Raw genomic sequence first — 19,456 nt, 5'->3', positions numbered from 1 at the left:
GATCTAGGATTAAACCTTGATCCATCAACTCATGTACCTCCCGAATCAATGGTCTCTTCTCTCAAATGTGCGCCAAAGCTGTAAGATTTTCTCGCTCAAGGCATCTGCTACAACATTGGCCTTCCTGTGGTGGTACCGATGGTGCAATCATAGTCTTTCGTAAGCTCCATCCATCTCCTCTGTCTCAAGTTCAAGTCCTCTATTGGAAGATGTATTTCAAACTCTTATGGTCGGTGTATATCTCGCACACTTCCCCATACAGTAGTGTCTCCGCATTTTTAGTGCAAAGACTACACCGCCATTTCCAAATCATGGGTGGGGTAGTTCGCTCATGCCTCTTGATTGCCTTGAAGCATAAGCCACAACCTTTCCATTCTGCATCAAAACGCACCCTAGGCCAACTCGAGGCGTCACAATACAGTGTATCCTTCACCACTCACGGTAGTGTCAACACAGGCGGTGGTTAGACACTCCTTAAGCTTTTGGAAACTCTCCTCACGATCATCTGTCCAAATGAATGGAACATTCTTCTGGTCAACTTAGTTAGGGAGCCGCTATCCCGAGAAATATTGTACAAAACGCTCAGAGTAGCTAAACCTAAAAACTTCGCACCTCTGTAGGCCTAAGCCAATCGATGACTTCAATTTTCTTGGGATCCACTTGAATGCCATCACCGAAACCACGTGTCCCAAGAATGAGATGCTTTCTAGCCAAAATTCACATTTTGAAAATTTGGCATATACCGTGCTCCTCAACGTCCGCAACACCATCCTCAAGTGCCACACGTGTTCTTCCTCGGTCCGAGAGTATACGAGAATGTCATCTATGAATACGATGACAAACGGTCCAAAATGGCTTGAACACCTGTTCATCAAGTCCATGAAGTGGTGCATTAGTGAGTCCAAAAGACATCACCAAGAACTCATAATGATCATATCTTGTTCGAAAGCCGCTTTGGACACGTCCTCATTCCCGATTCTCAAGCGATGGTAGCCTGATCGCAGGTCTATCTCGAAAAAGAATCTAGCTCCTTGGAGCTGATCAAACAAATCATCGATTCGAGGAAGTGGATACTTGTTCTTCACAGTGACCTTGTTCAGCTGTCTGTAGTCGATACACAACCTCAATGACCCATCCTTCTTTCTCACAAATAGAACAGGAGCACCCCAGGGTGATGTGCTCGGACGTATGAAACCCTTGTCCAAAAGCTCCTGTAGTTGCTCCTTCAGCTCTTTCAATTCTGCTGGTGCCATCCTGTAAGGTGGCATCGATATGGGGTTTGTACCCGAAATAACATCAATGCAGAACTCTATTCCCTTGTGGCAACCTCGAAGCTCTTCAGGGAAGACATCCATGAATTCTCTGACAACAGGAACATTTTCCATGCTGACACATTCTACAGATGTATCTCTCACCAATGCCAAATACCCTTGGCATCCACGCCTCAACATTTTTCTAGCACTAATTGCTGACACCAAATTATATGGAGCCACGCTCCTGTCACCATCAAAACTAAACTCTTCCACACCAGGTATGTGGAAGTATACCTTTTTGTTCCTGCAGTCTAAGGTGGCATAATGAGTTGCCAACCAGTCCATTCCCAGGATTACATCGAAATCCACATCGGTAGAGGAACCAAGTCTGCTGGGAGGATCTTTCCATCCACTACCACTGGGCTACCCGGAAAAACCATATCTACATCTATGTTGTCACTAAGTGGGGTAGCTACTGACAAAGGGCACTCTAAAGTTATGGGATTTCTACCCAACCTCATGGCAAATACAGGGGAGACAAATGAGTGCGTAGCACCCGGATCTATCAAAACACGAGCCTCATAAGACGGATACTGTAAGAATACGCCACAACCGCATTTGAAGCTTGAGCATCTGGTGGGTCGTGGTGAAAACTCGAGTTTGTCCCCTACGAGTGGCGTAACCACGACATCGACTTCTACCTCTGACCGCCTCCAAATCCACGCCCCTTGTCCTCGGCCATCGATCGCCGCCATGTTGGAAGCACCGGATACAATTGTCGAGAACATTTGCAACCTCGTGACCCCATCGCTCATCAAAACGGGCGATCTCTAGCAAAGTGGCCGGTTGGCCACACACAAGCATACTCGACCCCATCAAACAAGGTCTGAATGTCCTCTTCACACTGCACACGGTGCCAAAGAGGATCTGAACCAGAGCTAATCGCTTGCGAACTATTACCACCGCTGATCCGCGGGTCTCAACCCTCGGATTTGTGTCTAAAACCACTCCTCTTATTTCTCGCTTCTTCCTCTGTAAGTAGTTTGGCCACCACTATCCATAGTACCCATGTGGGGAACACCAAGAACCCTCGCTCTGCTTTTTCTTTGCTCTTCCATTGTCATCCACAAAGATAGCTAACCTCAACATGCTGCTCGATCCACCACCACATCAAAAGATCGGACATCATGGCGTTCGCATACCTCTGTCAAGCCCCTTTAGGAATCTTTTCACCTTCATCTTTTCTCAGAGCTGCTGCAGGGGCATATCTGCTCAATTCCGTAAATTGCAGAGCATATTCATCTACTGCACCGCCATTCGTCTTAAGGCCTCAAAGGCCCATCTTTGATCTCTCAAGCTTTCGCACAAACCGATTGATGAACAGTTCCACAACCGAGCCCATGTCAAACCCTCCATCCGGTAACACGTAGTCATTCATCCATTGTCTAGGCATGGGCCCCATGACGTCCGCATACACTCTATCAATCTTCTATCACCAATCGTAATTCTGCTCTGCCATGCAGGAATCCAAAACCGATATGCGTCGTCTGACACATCATAAGTACCGGGCACCAACTTCTTGAAGTTTATGATCTGTTTGTAAGATTCCTCTCTTGGTGCGGTGGACTGCTGCTGCTGTGGAGGATGGACTATATACTGAGCCATCATATCGATGGTTCTCTCGCAGAGTAAGCGCCATGGGGTCCATGGGACCTGTGCCATAAAGGACTGCTCTCAGGGGTTGGTCGCTCCTCTACTTGAGCCTCTAGGCCTCCTACCCCGCCTCCTGGGCGGCGCCTCATCTGCCGACACCTCGTCGGGCACATCCGTTCTCGTGCAAGCCTCTCCGCTTCTACGCATTTTCTGAAATTCAGAAAGATTAGCCCACAAAATTCAAGCGCACATTACACAGCTCTATAGACTCATATTTATACATAACATATGGAGCAGAAACTAGAAGCAAAGATGACAATGCAAGACGAATGTGGACCCTATATTTCCGCATGTGACTCCTAGTAGACTCTTCCCAACACTTTAGACAACTTTTCCCTAGCAATCTGGAGCCTAAGCTCTGATACCACATTTGTCACGACCCAACCTATGGGCCGGACCGGCACTAGGACCTGGGCCAGCCTAAAGCCCCCGAGGCCCGTAGTAAGCATTAACTATTCATTAACCCAACTCTAAGGCCCATTTGGGCCCAATTTCGAGAAAACAAACGGACAGAGTCCGGCCATAAAATGGACTTTCCAACGAGGAGTTTTTGACTCACCCGACCTGTAAACACAATAAATACTCAATTGGGGAGCTCAGCTCACCCTCCACATACTCATCAACATAAAATAAATGGGAGCTTAGCTCCCTCATCCAATCCATCAACATGCATAACATATTTAAGTTTACAGGTCCAACATGATAAAAATATTACAGACCAAATTCAAATAAATACTGCTAACACATGCGGAAATTCTAGGAGTAATTAAAATTACACAATATTGATAAACAACCTGCGAGGTAGAAAAGCAGTTAACCTGAACAAAATATCCTCCCGTGGCTGTAAAATTTTTGAACAGAGTGAACGTTCGACTCAGAGAGTAAAATATCAATCTTAACTATAATCTCTATAACTATCTCAAACTAATGCAACTTTGAGAGTGAAATGCAACATCAACACCATATTCACATCATAGCATCAAAAGGTAATTTGGAGCACTCACACACCTGTAACATCATTCATAGTATATGGGAGCCGATCCCTATCTGACTCTCTTAAATCCAACTGTGCGAAGAACTCACTGACTTCCACTTAAATACCAAATCGGGGTCCCAATGAAGAACTCAAGCCGTGTCTACCCGAAGGACCGGTCCCAAGAACTCAAGCCGTGTCTACCCGTCCTATCCATAGTCCACACCACATCACACGCACGCCAACGCACGCACACCGCCTCCAAATTACCACAACAACACTCATGGCACATTAACGCTTATCAATGCAACATAATTCGTGCCTAGAGTTTAACTACATAAATATATGCATATAAGTGATGCATGGGCATGTCGAACATATAATAACATCGAAATTACGCTTAAAATTAATATTTTACTCACGGACTTGACGACAAATTACCGTGGGCGGCCGGGCGAGGAAGAAGGTCATCCTCACCGACAATCATATTACATTTATTTAATACAATCGACTCAATACAACAAAGAAAAAGACCAATTACGCCCTAAGTCGTTAGAAAATCCAGAGTCTCCCTATACCTAGACCTACCCGACCGCAAAAGGGCTAAAAACGCACTTCTATATTCACAATCCACATATCAACAGTTCAATCATATCACACAGCCTCCCGGGCCCATCAAATCGATCATCAATCACAATACGCAAAATTTCAATTTAGTCCTTATTATTGATCATTTTTGCAAAACCGCCCAAACAAGCTCTAAAAATTATAAAACTTTGCCCGCGGTCCTTAGCAATATTACTAAGCTATTGCAAAAGAATCGTAATTTTCTAAGCTAGCACGAATATTTTATGGATTTTTAATCCTATTTAAGCACTAGAAAATTACGTAAAAATAAGGTTCGGTTTACCTTTGCCGATTCCGACTTCGAACGCTCAGACGCTCGACAATGGGGCTAGCCAAAACCTCGCCCAATTCGAGACTTTTAATTTGCGATCAATCGCGAATTTCCGAATCGAGGATACCTACGAAGCCCATAACACGGGGTTAGTACATAAATTTTTCAGAATTTTCTAAGCTCATTTAATGGTCGAAAATACACTGCGGTTCGTGGGACCCAGAAAAACGGTGTCGGAAAAATTCGAAATTTATGTCGTTGCGAAGCTCTCAACGAATGGAGCGTGCTGGTGGCCTCGGTTTCCTCGTCGGATTCACGGTTTTCGAGAAATTTAGCCCAAAAGTCGAAATGGGCTAAAATCTTCCCGAGCAAAAATCGGACAATCCGCTCGATGGATTTCGGCGTTCTTGGTGTCTATGGAAAGCTCTCGCCGAGTAGATGGTTTTGGACACAAGACCCGGTCCAATCGGTGGCCGGATCGGCGGCCGAGGAAGGCGCGCGCGGAGGAGGGAGGCGGTGGCCGTGGCGGAGGAGGAGAGAGAAAAGAGAGAGAGAAGGGGAGAGCGTCGCGCGCGGGAGGAAGAGGAAGAAAAAGAGAAGAGACCGGTCCGATTCGACCGGTCCGATCCGGTCCGGTTCGATTCGAAATACAAAATTTTGAATTTTTACTCTGCGTCAGGATCGAAAACGAGGTCCAAAAATTCCGAAAAAATTTCCGAAAACTCAGAAAAATACTTAGACTCCAAATATATTTTTAGTTTTGCCACGTGGTCTTTAAATTAATTTTTAAAAATCATCAAAGTTTATATTTTCGGAAAATCGAACCCGATTTTTAAAATCTGAAAAATCTCAAAAAAATTCCTAAAATTTAAATAAAATTTAAATATCAAAAATACTCATAATTAATAAAATTTTGGGGTGTTACAATAACAGACTAAAATCCATTGCTAATAGCAACGAATATTTTAGAATTTAGGGACACCTAAAATATCTACCCAAGCTTCAATACAACAAATTGGATAAATTCCTAGAAATGCTAGCCATAGAATACATCTAAGGTGTTTAAACAGTAAGAAAGATAGGCTAGCTTTAATCACAACTGATATGCCCAAGAGAATTTCTAAAAGAAGGGTTGATTGAACACTTTTTGGATTTTTCAACTCTTTCTTGTAGTCTCATAAAAATTCTTAGCTTAGTGCAAAGATGCAGCAACAAGCCATAATAAAGTATCAAACAAAGTGTAGCATCTACATTTTAAGAAATATGCTTTGTTTTGAGACATGAAAATTGGGTATCATAGAGGGGATTTGTTGATATCTCAAAATCTAACTTATCAATCAAATTTAAGCATCAAACAAGCATAAACTAAGCATCATTCACATATATCTTTAAATATCAAGCTTGGCAAATAATCACCATTTAATCACATTTAAACTGCAAGAATGAAAGAGATTATTCGGTACACAAGGCCTACATCAATTACTCAAAGATATTTTTTAGATTTCTTTCTTTTTTACTATATGCAACTTTTTTCATGAGACTTTTGCAGCCATAGATCTTCCAGGCTTCCTTTAGTGCTTGTAATCATCCTTAATCTTCAATTTAGGTGCTTAAAAAAACCTTTATAAGAATTTTTTTTTTTTTTCTATTCTCTTAAAACTCTTAATTACAATATAAAATCTAATAAAGAAAATATCAATTTTAAGATTTTTTACAAGATGAAAACTTCTTCATAGCTCTTTGAAATACTCTCAGAATTATCAGTTTTCATAACTCATAAAAGGAGTAAGATAGCTCTTTATATTTGAAGTTTCAAAAAAAAAAAAAATACCAAGTCTTGATTTGATAGAAACCTAGCCATTGTTGAACAAGTCATCAAAAAATTATTAGGTGCACTCAATATTTATACGCCTCTCTCATATATTACATGAGATCTACCTTTTAAAATTAAATATGAAATGATTTTTTATTTCTATAGAGAGCATTATTTTTTAGTGCTTTCAATATATTTTAAAATCTTTCCAAGTTATCATGTCTGAAAATAGTGTGATAATTTCAAAATTAGCATGCTAATTAATAATATTGCTTATATGCAATTGTGCATAAGTGCACTTGGAACCTAAGACTAGATTAGCATGCTATTTTAGCTACTGTTACAATGAGTTTGATTTTCAAAAACCTTTTAAAAATTGATTTTAGTATTTCTAAAACATCAAAACATTATATTAAAAGTATTTTCAAACTAGTACAAAAAAAGAAAATAGAAAAACAAAGAGTGATCTTGTAAGGTATTTTCTCTCCATCTTTGTATATCAAATCTAAGAACTTAAAACTAAAGAATATGAATCATGGGTTGATATTAATTTTCCATTTTTTATATTAAAATTCTTTAAAAAATAATTAAAATGTGATTTCATAATTTCTTATATTACAAGGCAATTATTTACTTTATATGTTAAAAAACAAATGCTTATACTTTGGCCATTAGTCAAATATTTTTTTATACAGTTCACTATAATGAATTTAAACTTCAACAGTATACCTTATATGCTTTTAAAAATTTAAAACATAATTTTAATTAAAATTATCAGTAAGCACCTAATGATGTGTATAAATCTTGCAACTTAAAATTTTTAATAATATTTTTACACTAAATTATAATGCTATTATATATGATGTATATATTATTTATTACTTTATATGTTATCTTGATATCTAAATATGTTAGCTTAAAAAAAGTTGTTAAAGTTTAAATTTATTGCACATAGTAAAGTTAGCCCTTTTGTTTTGGGTAAAAAGTGAGAGGCAGAGAAAGAAAAAAGAAGGGGAGAGAGAGAGAGTTAGGAGAGAGAAAATGGGATTATTTTTATGATAGAATTAAATGATTTTATGAGAAATATAATATTAAAATTCAAAATCACAATTATATCCTCTAATATTTATAAGCTGAAGTTTAGCCTCATACTAATGAGGATTAATCTGTAATTTGACATTTCAATTTAAAAAATCAATGGCTTTCTTTAGCTTTGCTTTTGAATTTGGAGAAATTATATGCTGCCACTGTAATTTCATATAGCATACCTATATGAATTGGTAAATCAATAAATAATAAACATATAAATAAAGTAATTATTAAATTTTAAAAAAAAATAAATAATTATTTTGAAAATAAAAAGATAAGAATGAGTGATCATTGCATCCAAAATCAAAAGTTGGGATTTAGTGTTAAAATAAAAAAAGTTTAGTATAATCGTTTAGACTTTTAGATATAATTGTCTATTGGTAATTAACCTATTTTGATTTGCATAAAACTTGAAATAATATAAACATGAGTAATTAACAATGTAATTAAGAGTCAATCCAACAACCTATAATACTTGAACTAAGATAATCCATGATATAAACAACCCAAATTCTAAAAATATAACATTTTAATCCAAAACAATTCTCTAATCTTGTGTTTAAATGGAAGAATTTATAATATGATATTTGAATTTGATAAAGGGCATGTTTTAATCAACTTATTAACATATAATAGGCTAAAAAATATGGAAAAGTCTTATTTGAGTGTGGATATGAAATGATTTATAAAATGATATTATTTCAAATCCTAATTAGTAAAATGATATTATTTAAAATTCACAATTTATCAATAATTTATACTAAAATTAAATCTAAAACCTTTATTTTAAACTTTGATATCCAAACATAACATAAATGATTTAATTTTATTTAAACACAATGGGTAATCTAAAATAGCTTAATCCAAACCTATTCAAAAAATACAAAACCTGAATTAACTCAAAAACTTTGTTACAATGTTTCGATCATGGTTTAAAATGGTTTCATATTGTATGATATAGTTACTCTACATATTTGAAAAGATTGTTTCTAAAAAAAGCCATCTTTTTACCATAACTTTTCAAAACACCATGTTAGTGGTTTGACATTATTTTGAATTTTTACTTTTTCATTTTATACCTATACAATATATAAAATTTCAGTTATATAATTTCAATATCATATATTTATAAACCATATTTAGTGATTAATTAAACAAAAATAAAATATCTCTAATTATTATTATAATAATATTATTTATAAATAATATTTTATTTAAATAAATATTTTTAAATCATTTATAATAATAATAAACGATATTTAAGTAATTTTTATATTTATTTTATCATAATCAAACAAGGAAAAGTTACTAAATCATCTCATATTATACCATTTTTTTCAAATTTATTAAAAATCATAACAAAACAAGTTAAAGTTATTAAATCATCTCATACTATACTATTTTTTTTCAAATTTATTAAAAACTAAAATCATATATATTACATAATACAATACATTAATAAATCACCTCTATTTAAAGAGAGTAAATAATCCAAACTAACCTTGCTCTTTTACCAAATCTAACTCCATTGCACTATAGGCGAGTGTTGAGTTATATCACAGCAAGGTGACATATATAAATAAATAAATAAATAAAATAAAACCATATCCACAAATTAAATCCTATACACATAACAATTTTCATCTCCACAAGATGTTCTCGAATAGTCAAATAGTTGAATTGAGATAACATGAGAATATTAGTATATCAAGAAGAGAAAAGGCTATCCTTCAATTGTATTTAAAAAAAAAAAAAAAAAGATTTGAGAAAAGAAAAATGAATACTTTTGAACCGCGTTGGTGGAAATCCACCTTCAAAATTACAGAGCTCACTTTAGACTAGGAAATGATCGAGTTCAGTATACCCCCACCATATTACAGACCCTCTTCCCCAAGATTTTTTTTTTTTTTTTTGGCTCTAAAAGGTAAAATTAATGCACCTATGAATAGAAAAAGGTCTCCAACTATGAAAAAATATATAAGAAAAACATGGGTTTACAAGGAAACAAACATTTTCATTCCAAGGAGCATTTGCCACCAACCCCCATCTGCAGATTTCCCTAGTGTTCTTTTTCCTTCAGGGCATCTACTCAACCATTAATGGCTACCTAGCATTAGTCTTTGCTAATATCATTGGAGTGGCCCCTGTTAACTCTGTATAGCCCGAAGATATGTTTTTCTAACCCATAAAAAAATGGATCATATCATCCAAACTCTCTAAACTGCTTGCAGAAGAATCAACTTGAGAATTGAAACCGCATTCTATTGATCTCACTTAAATGTGGTCACCAGTTGAGAGACAGCAATGTACCAAGATTTCAAGGATACTTTCCTGATGACTTCCAGATTCTTCCTTCAAGAGATATCACCATAACAGTAATGTCATCATGGTACTTCCGTCGATCTCCCTGTGGTATGTCTAGTAATTTATGGAAATCCATCCCTGCACACAACCAACAAAGATGAAAACCAAAAGACAAACAATTCAAAAGCTCAAGCAATAATGAGTCGCACAAAATAAATGTCTTATTGAAGATACAAAACAAATAGAAATTTCAATGAATGAGGCTTGAATTCATCAACCTCACTTTTGCAGCGTGAGTTATAAATGTCTAGCAATGACAAGGTTCACAACACACAAAAAACAAGGAACAAAGTCAAGGCTTATAACAATTTGAACTAACTACACCATCCTTCTTGTGTTATTCATTTAAGAAATGGGTCATGTGCATAAGGATAATGACAGAAATAAGTAATCGTGTCATGTTCGTGTCAATAAAAAATCTGCTGTAGCTGCATTTCCCCAAATACCTCATTATTGAATAGATAATACGAACTTCAGCCTGGCAAGTATTAACCAAAACAAATATCCACCAACTTCATGCCATTCAAACAATTTAGAGCACTACCTGGATATAAGCTTCATTTCTATCTCTAAGCTAACATATTGAGCTTTATACCAAATTTTATTGCACCAGAAAAGTTCCAAGACTTTTTTTTTCTATTCTAAGATTGGGAACAAAAATGAGTTTAGGAATCACAATACAACAAAAAAGAGGGGGGAAACAAAAGCAAAGTGACTAGATAATGCTTTACTAGAAGATTAGGCTAACAATATGGATAGACCAATTTGACACAGTAAACAATAAATTGAAGACCAGGAGAGAGAAAAAAAAAAAAAAAAAAAAAGAAAGAAGAAGAAGAAAGAGAGAGAGCAATGGTTGGAATCTAGTGTTCCAATACCTTTTCCTTTTTTGGGGGGTGGGTGGGTTGGGGTTTGTGGTTTATGTGTGGAAGGATAACAAGTAGGGCACCAGCTTTCAAAGAATGTATCAATATCCCCATTGCCAAAAACACACTAAGCATACCCCATAAAACAGTATATACATTTGTCATTTATCTATTTTCTCTATGGCCAATATGGTTAGTGACACAAGACGAAACAAATAAATAGCATGCAATTTTTATGGGCCTTAAGGATTGTTTTGGATGATTGACATTTTCACTACCAACCTTTCAGTTAGATTGCTTCACATTATGCATGACCCAAGAAGAAAAAAGCATTTCAAGTAATCAATATATATATATATATATATATATATATATATATATATATATATATATATATATATATATATATATAATATTAGCTATACCAGCTTTCTTGGCTGCGCGAGAAAGAAGCTCCTCTATCAGGTGCTGCGCTGGGTCTCCATCTGGAAACTTCTCCATGAAACTCTCAATATGAGAAACCACTTCCTGATTGGTCAGATACTGATATAGTCCGTCAGATGAGAGGACTACAAATTGATCTCTTGGACACAGTCGATGGTGACAGAGAGAAGGCATGCAGGATATATATGGTGCAGTACCAATATACTCATTCCGAAACATCTCCAACACTGCATCATTAAATTTGGGCTGCACCAGCATGAATTTCATTTTGTTAAAATCATTGTATTGCTGTACAATAATAAAAGTACACAACATCCTAAAATGAGCTCAACTCTTTAATTGTATTGGCAGAGGAAATATGAATAAGTAACCTACCACAGGAAAAAGAAAATGCTATTTTGTAGAAGAAAATTGACCTGATTTGGTGCGTCAAAATAGGCAAATACATGGTCAATGCTGAATTAAAAAACTTGAAGAAGTTAACTGATTAATTCTAAAGAGGTGGAAAACCATGCAAAAGATCAAATTTCATTAGTAACATCATGAAAAATTAGAAAAATGCTCGTGTATTTGTCTTCTTGCCCTCCCCCAACAAAAAGAAGGGGGAAAACCACTTTTTAATTTTGACCACAAAAGCACCAATCACCAACATAATGCTACACAGTAATAACTTTTCAAGACTTAAGAAATTCACTATATGCACGATATTCCAAAATTCATGAATTCAAATGATTACAACTTACAAAATTCAAAACAAAGGACTTCGGGTGGCTACAGAGTGGTCCTGGATGATAAATTGTCAGTACATATTCCATAATGTCACTAACACAACCTGTTCTTAACACGTGAATTGGTGGATGTTTATTTGTACACAAGTACCATGTGCATACTTGTCAATTGCCAACATATGAAATCCTAAATTAAATATAACTACCTATTTCTATGTTTAATACAACATATTTTTGTAATCTATTAAATGACAAAAAAGTATGTCATACCAGTTACCATCCCAGTTTAACATGAAACCATGCACAGAATATAAATAATAGATAATTCAATTATGGGTATGTATTGTCTAAATGTCACATTGAAATACATTAATCATGAGTAAATATGCAATTCACTGGAACAACGTAGCAGACAGAACAAATCATGGGTGATAGGCTTTATTTCTTTCATCAAGCAGAACATTTGGCATACCTGTTTGAGAAATCCTGCTCCGAATGCTCTGGTAACCTTAAGACGACCTTTCACTCTATCATTGACAATACACTGGCTGTCATCAAGGTGTTCAGTCTTGATTCTTAAGATTTCCTGCATGAGTTGCACAGATACTTCAATTTCTTAGCAATTAAATCAATCAGTCACACAAATAGAAAACTAATTAAAGATAAAAGTTGAACAATGATATTAAAGTTTGATCAATCAAGATATATGCACACCAAAATGAAATTGCACAAAAGCATAACATAAATTTTGAATATTTGTGCCTGTATAGAACACATATATGCGTCATATTCATGGTACAATATTTTAAAACAAAGATAGTCCAAGCATGTCTAATACAAAGACAAAGACAACTGCAAGATAATGACGGGGTTATAGTGCCGTTGCAAACTCATAACAATGCAAATTCACAAATGTTTTACACTGCAATGAGACTGTCAATTTTTCCCACGATCCAAGGAATAAATGAAATCTGTTTTCTTTTCAAATATTTCTCTTCAACATAATAATAATAATAGTAATAATAATAATAATAATAATAATAATAATAATAATAATAATAATAATAATAATAATAAATTAAAAAAAATCCCTACTATTGACATTGAAGTTGTTGACAAACTAAGGATTTGGGACTTAACCACTAGAATATATTGTTCCTCAAGAACTCAGTAAGAGATCTACGATAAAAGATATAGCGACCAATCCAAATTCACCAATTCGCCAGAATGGTTCCTCTTCTATTTAAATGCGGTTAAGTCCTTAGATAGATTCCTCTTAATTAATATATCAGACTCAAACAAAGACTTACAAGTGTAGGTTCCTATGTATTCATATATATACACACTTTCAACAAAGTCAAAAGGCTATCAAGAATCTATCCAGTGAGATAAATAACTTGTTCCTGTGAAAAAAGAAAGGCATCTGTGCCAATAAAAACAATTATCTTATATAAAATTTTCATAACAAAGATGTGTTGGATTTGGAGGCCCATATACAGAAACAAACCACATTCTTGTGGACCAAGCATTTTACCAATCAGCAAAGCACTTGAGTGTAGAAACACAACAAACATTGCAGAGTACCAAAAACTGTCATTCAGTCACTAAAGTGTCATCTATATTCATCAAAGACAAGCTTGTAGCCTTTAGCCACATCACTTATTACAATGGCGCAGACACACTCTAGAAGCACAAGAAGTAGGCAATCAGAATAAAGTAGAGGATTTTTACACTCTAGAAGTACAAAAAGTAGGCAATCAGAATAAAGTAGAGGATTTAAAAAAAAATAAATAAATAAAATAGAATAATAAGTTTCAAATTAAAACTTACATTTCATATGATTCAATCTTACCAATTAGACCGAATATTATGAGCAGGGAAAGGGGGGATCTCGACTCAGTTAGTCTTAAGCAACAAATAAAATATTGCATCCGTTGATAAATTGAAGATACTTGCAAAAACAAACAAACCAAAAAAAAGAAAGGATTTTGACAAAGGAAGCATCCAACTGTTCAAGCATAACCCAACTAGGAAAATGAGGATAAACAAGGAAGTTTCTGTGTCTCTTCCTTGTTTTATCCTACAAAGGAAGCTTCCTCAAATCACATGACCATGCAAGAATATATACTGCTATCATGTGTGGAACAAGATAGGATAGATAATATGCCACTTCAATTGACAGGCAACAAAATGGGGCCCGCATGTGACAACTGAACATGAAGAAAAAGGGGGCAAACAAGTTTCAAATGCAATATAATTCCTTTTTCTCCTTCAAACAGTACAAGGTGACTTGTACAACCCCATTTTTAAAATTCAACTCATTTTTCCATCAAGCTTACTTTTTAAAGAAGGGGGAGACTATTGATAAAGCTAGCAGCCACAAGTCAAACGAGGGATAAACTAAGAATAAAACAAATAATAAAGGATCCAGCTACAATAGTAAATGTGGGTAAATTGAAATAAAGTATATCCTGCAGGAACGTTCCTTAACATATCAAAATCTGGTTCAACAACTAGTAATACTAAAAATGAGCTCAGAAGAACAATAAATATGCATACGACGATGTGGGCCGACAATTAAGAACTCAAGAAACCATGAAAACTACAAAATGACTGAAGTGAAACGCCTTATAGCAACAATTTTAAGTGTTAACTCATCTTTTCAGGAAAGAGAAAAATTCCTTCAATCTTTGATCATAAGTCACATTGCCAAATAATCGCTAGAAATTGAAACTAGTAGGATAAGAGCCCAAAGAATCAAATGCAGAACCCAAAAGTGACCTGTTTATTCATGTTTTTAAATCTAACACTGGGTACACAAGTAACACTCCAAACAAAGATAATGAGATTAATTCAGAAACTGAAGAAAACCAATGATAAAATGAGGTAAAAAAAAGTACGTGATTTTTACAGAATACAGACAATGGTAAAGCATTTAACGGACTCGATGAAACAATGCGTGGTATCCATGAGGCTTACAGCTTAATTGGAAGGTCTCAAAATCCTTCTCATGTCAATCTTCTAGGTATACCTCTGTTGTATAAATAGCTGGAATTTATTGTAGTAAAAGCAACTACAAGATAGAGGAGCAGTTATGTGAATTGTAAAATCAGTGTTCTTCTAATATTCTAAGCACCAGTCCTTTTTCAAGGATAAACAGATTACAAAATATGAGCAGACCAAGTGAAGAACAAAAATCCTAACGATACACAATCAGACAAACATCATGCTCCAATATATATTGAGCAGTTCTAATCATCCAACCATTACTAGTAAAACTAGATAATCCAAAATGGAAAATATTCTACCAACACATAAAGAAAGGGATAATTAACAATGGACTTTGGAAAACAGAAAACTTACTTCTTCAATGCTTGTGCTGTGATCAGTGGACAGCTGCAATGCAGTCAACCTCATTGCTTGAGCAGGACCCTCAGTTAGCCCCTCCATGGTCAACCCGGAACCATCCACACAAGAACCAACATCTTCTGGCTCATACTGTGCCACGATTGCCCTGCTATCACCCACATTCATCACATACACGTCCTCATCCCTCATCAACACCACCAATAAGCACGAACCCATCAATGCTAACTCTGGGTTTGTATCCAGCACCTTATCGGTCATATCCAAGTATGCTAGCTCAGTCATTTCTAGCGCTCTTGATAATGCCCTCAAAACCAAATCATGACCAACAGGTCCTACCTTCCGCTTCCTCTTCAAAACCCTCTCCTCCACTCTACTACTCTCCACCTTCTCCTCTCTTCTCTCCAATCCAAATTTCCATGGAAAAATATTATTCTCCCTACGTTTTGACAACCCTTGTTTCAGTTTTGACAGCAATAACCACCTTCTACTGACTGCAGACCCCGCATTGCCAACACTAATTGCATCATCAACAGAAAAGGCAAATCTATCAGACCCTGAAAGATCAAGCCCGTCTTCTGCATCATCCTCAGCAAGGAATTCCCATAATCGTCTTCTCTGTGTAATCTCTATCCCCTCTGATTGAAACGTTACCCTCTTTGCCCTTTCATGAGGCCCCGAGCTCGATTCAATTCCGCCAATTGTACCATCCCCGTCCTTTTCAGCACCCGTTTCCTTTGACGAATCATCTTTAGCTACATTTTCTAAATTAACTAAATTCGATTCTGCTTCACCGATTGAACCCTCCCCATAATCTTTACCGTTTCTTTCTAGTGATGAGTTAGTCGTATTGTCACTTTCCACTACAATTGTTGATGCTACATTACTTGCCTCGTCAGGCTCTTCAAGGTCCCAAAACAACCCTTGAAGTTCGTTATACACAGCCCTATAGAGATTCCCCATCAAGAATTCAGGCGCGTCAGGGCCGTTAAACCCATCATAAATCCCAACAAATAACCAACCCTGCTCCTCCGACACAACCACATGGACCCGATCCTCTCCCGCCTTCCCTAACGCCCACTGCACATTACTCTCATCATGTTTCTCCCTCTCCTCTCCGGTTCCCGAAGTCTCTTTGCGGTTCACGAAATTCAGCACCGGCACCACCCACGGCCGTTTCTTCTCCGATAAGTTCCGATATAATGCCTTCTTAATCCCAGAAATGCCATTCCTTCGCTTCTTTTTCATATACGTGCCACCAAGCGGCGCCGAGAAGTGTATCCGCCCGCTACTGTCGGTCCCCGAGTTCGTGTCGAGTGGACCGGATAGAGCACCCTCGTCAATGGGACCCGACATGAAGAACCCCTCTCCGCCAGGCGGCACCGGTTGCAACCGCAAAGCCCTGAACGACGCCGTGCTTTCGAACCCCTCCACGTTCACAATACTGTCCCTCACTCCACCACCAGTAACACCAGCAGCAAACCCACTACTGTCAAAGGCATCATCGTAAATATTCTCAAGTTGGAGTACAGTTCTAGGCGTCGAAGCGTTGGCACTAACAGAAGCGCCGGAAATGGACTTAAACCCAGTCTCAGGCAATCCGGGTCGGGTCTCGGAAACGGTTGCAGCCCGGGAAGGAGAGAAACGCAGGGAGTGAGAAGGAGAGACAAATCGATCGGAGGGAGTGGGAGAGACGAAGCGGTTAGAGGATCGAACGTAGCAGAAAGAGTGACCTAGGGTTTCATCCAACGGCTCAGAGGCAGTGAAGATCAAGTCGGGTTGTTCGTGTTGGGTCCGGTTAGTCCCCGGTTTGAAGCAAGGGAAGAGGGAGGAGAAACCACTTCCCATCACATTTGATTCGCCACGTTCTGTTTGGACGCCAAGATAAAAAATGGATTTTCCTCTTACTTTTCTCCCCTTCCCTCCCTTTTGAAATGAAGTTCCGGCCAAGTTTTTAAGAGAACCAGCTTTAAACAATATAAATAAAGGAATTATTATAAGCCAATAAAGCCAAAGTAAACAGAGAGAGAAGGTGTTGAGGGAGCGAAGACTTTCTTTCCTTCCTGAGGGAAAGTGTTTCTTTTTCCTTTATTTTTTATTTTTTCTCTCTCTATCAAATTTTTGTTTTCTTGTGATTTGAATTTTGGTTTTCCGTTGTTGGTTCTTGGTTGACGGTTACACCTGGCATCTAGCTAGTGCTCACCTCTTTTTTTTTTTTTTAATATGGGTCCACGTAAAGAGCCAGCAGATACTTTGTGGGGTCTACTTGCTTCCATGTGGAAATTATTTGGGACCACATTGCATTGCCAGGTTGTCTTTTTTTTTTTTTTTTACATCTTTGAGACCCGATTTCCCAATCCCCATTCCATTCCATGTGTCTTCTTGGCTCCGTTTGAAATTTTAGTAAAAAGATTAAAAAATTATTTTTTAAAAAATAATATGTTAAATATTAATAAAATAAATTATTTAATTATTTTAAAATTCTATAAATAAAATAATCTTAGCAATATTTCATTATTGTATTTAGGTATTGGACAAACCAATGGCAGTTTAGTCATTTAATAAACAAAACTGTGGGCCAGGGAAGACAAAAAAAGCTGGTTTGACAGGCTATGCTATTAAAAATTAATTAATTAAAAGGAAAAAAAAATGGAGCAATTATATTATCCGTCAGTGTCCGTGGGCTGGGAGGGTATCTTTCAGTGCCATGTCAGCAAAAGCTAGAATCACAGGATCAAGAAATGAACGGCCAAGATTCAGTCAAAGGAGAGAGAGAAAATGGCGTTTGCATCTGTATGAGACTCGCTTGTCCGATGTAGTCAAAGGACACGAATTCCTTAAAACACTTAATAATATTATAACTAATTAATAATTTATTATTTCTTAAGGAAAAATTCTCGCCTTTTCCTTAGCAAACAAGTAAAAAAAAAAATTAAAATTATATAATTTATTAGGAATTTTAATTTATTTTTGAAAAAAGAATAAGATTATGTTGCATGTGAAGGCGGGAAAGGCATTTTGTTTATCTGTCTATTTAACTTTAGCTGCAAGTCAAAGAGTTTGTTGGTTGCTACGAATTTTTAGCTAAACGACAATTAGCAAGTAATGTCACGCGACACGTGTGAATGCCCACATTCTCTCTCTTTCTGCATAAGCAATAATATATACATACAATATTTTTATTTTTAAGTGTAAACATGTAAAATTATTTAACTAATTAGTGGTTGGATTAGAGAATAGAGTTGATTTCTAAGCAAAATTTACCTGTTAAATCAGGATTTAAATTTTAAAATTATTATTATTAAGAGAATTTTACTTAAATATTATTTCCGTATAATCATACGATCAGTTATGTTATATGATCATGAGTATTGGACAATATATGAGTCACATATATCTAAGATGAAAGTTGCGGATATGAGAATGTTGAGGTGAATGAGTGGCTATACTATATTAGATAAAGTTCGTAATGAGATAATTAGAGAAAATATAGGAATTGTGCTAATTAAGAATAAGTCGAGAGAAGAGAAATTGAAGTGGTTTGGTCATGTGAAGCGTAGACACACGGAGATTCTAATTAGACAAGTAGAACACATTGAATTAGAGGATAGAAAGAAAAGAAAAAGTAAACCTAAACTAATTTGAAGGAAAGTAGTATAACATGACTTATAAGCATTACACATTTCCGAATATTTAACATAAAATCATTTAGAGCATAAAAATAAAATCTATATAGCCAACCCTAATAAATTTTTGAGATAAATGTTTAGTTGAGTTGAGTTGAGTATTACTCCCGACTTAACATAGAATATCATATTAAATAGTCACATAAGTCATTAAAATGTTTTGAGGTTCAATTAAACTCTTAAATTTTTTTAAAAAATTAAGTAAATCTTTTAAATTAAAAAAAATAAATCAAATAAGCCCTCGAAGATAAATAAGCCTTTAT

General features: G+C 36.0%; 1 protein-coding gene across 1 annotated transcript; it reads right to left on the bottom strand.

Moving 5' to 3' along the window:
- Positions 1-9,500: 9,500 nt before the first annotated feature.
- LOC110642147 (protein phosphatase 2C 29) lies at positions 9,501-17,543 on the bottom strand. Its single transcript, XM_021794102.2, has 4 exons — positions 15,505-17,543; positions 12,614-12,727; positions 11,395-11,659; positions 9,501-10,181 (listed from the first exon to the last, which is right to left on the bottom strand). Exons 1-4 carry the CDS (start codon positions 17,353-17,355, stop codon positions 10,057-10,059), a joined length of 2,355 nt encoding a protein of 784 aa, XP_021649794.2. The 5' UTR covers positions 17,356-17,543; the 3' UTR covers positions 9,501-10,056.
- Between the last annotated feature and the right edge of the window lie 1,913 nt (positions 17,544-19,456).

This window comes from Hevea brasiliensis, chromosome 15 (assembly GCF_030052815.1).
Source record: "Hevea brasiliensis isolate MT/VB/25A 57/8 chromosome 15, ASM3005281v1, whole genome shotgun sequence".
NCBI lineage: Eukaryota > Viridiplantae > Streptophyta > Magnoliopsida > Malpighiales > Euphorbiaceae > Hevea > Hevea brasiliensis.
This window is presented reverse-complemented; position numbering and strand designations above follow the sequence as displayed.

Coding starts and splice junctions, on each gene's coding strand:
- LOC110642147 (XM_021794102.2), bottom strand. CDS start 17,355: ATGGGAAGTGGTTTCTCCTCCCTCTTCCCTTGCTTCAAACCGGGGACT. Junction 12,728..15,504: donor ACAGCACAAGCATTGAAGAA/GTAAGTTTTCTG, acceptor CAACTCATGCAG/GAAATCTTAAGAATCAAGAC. Junction 10,182..11,394: donor TCGCGCAGCCAAGAAAGCTG/GTATAGCTAATA, acceptor GGTTGTGTGCAG/GGATGGATTTCCATAAATTA.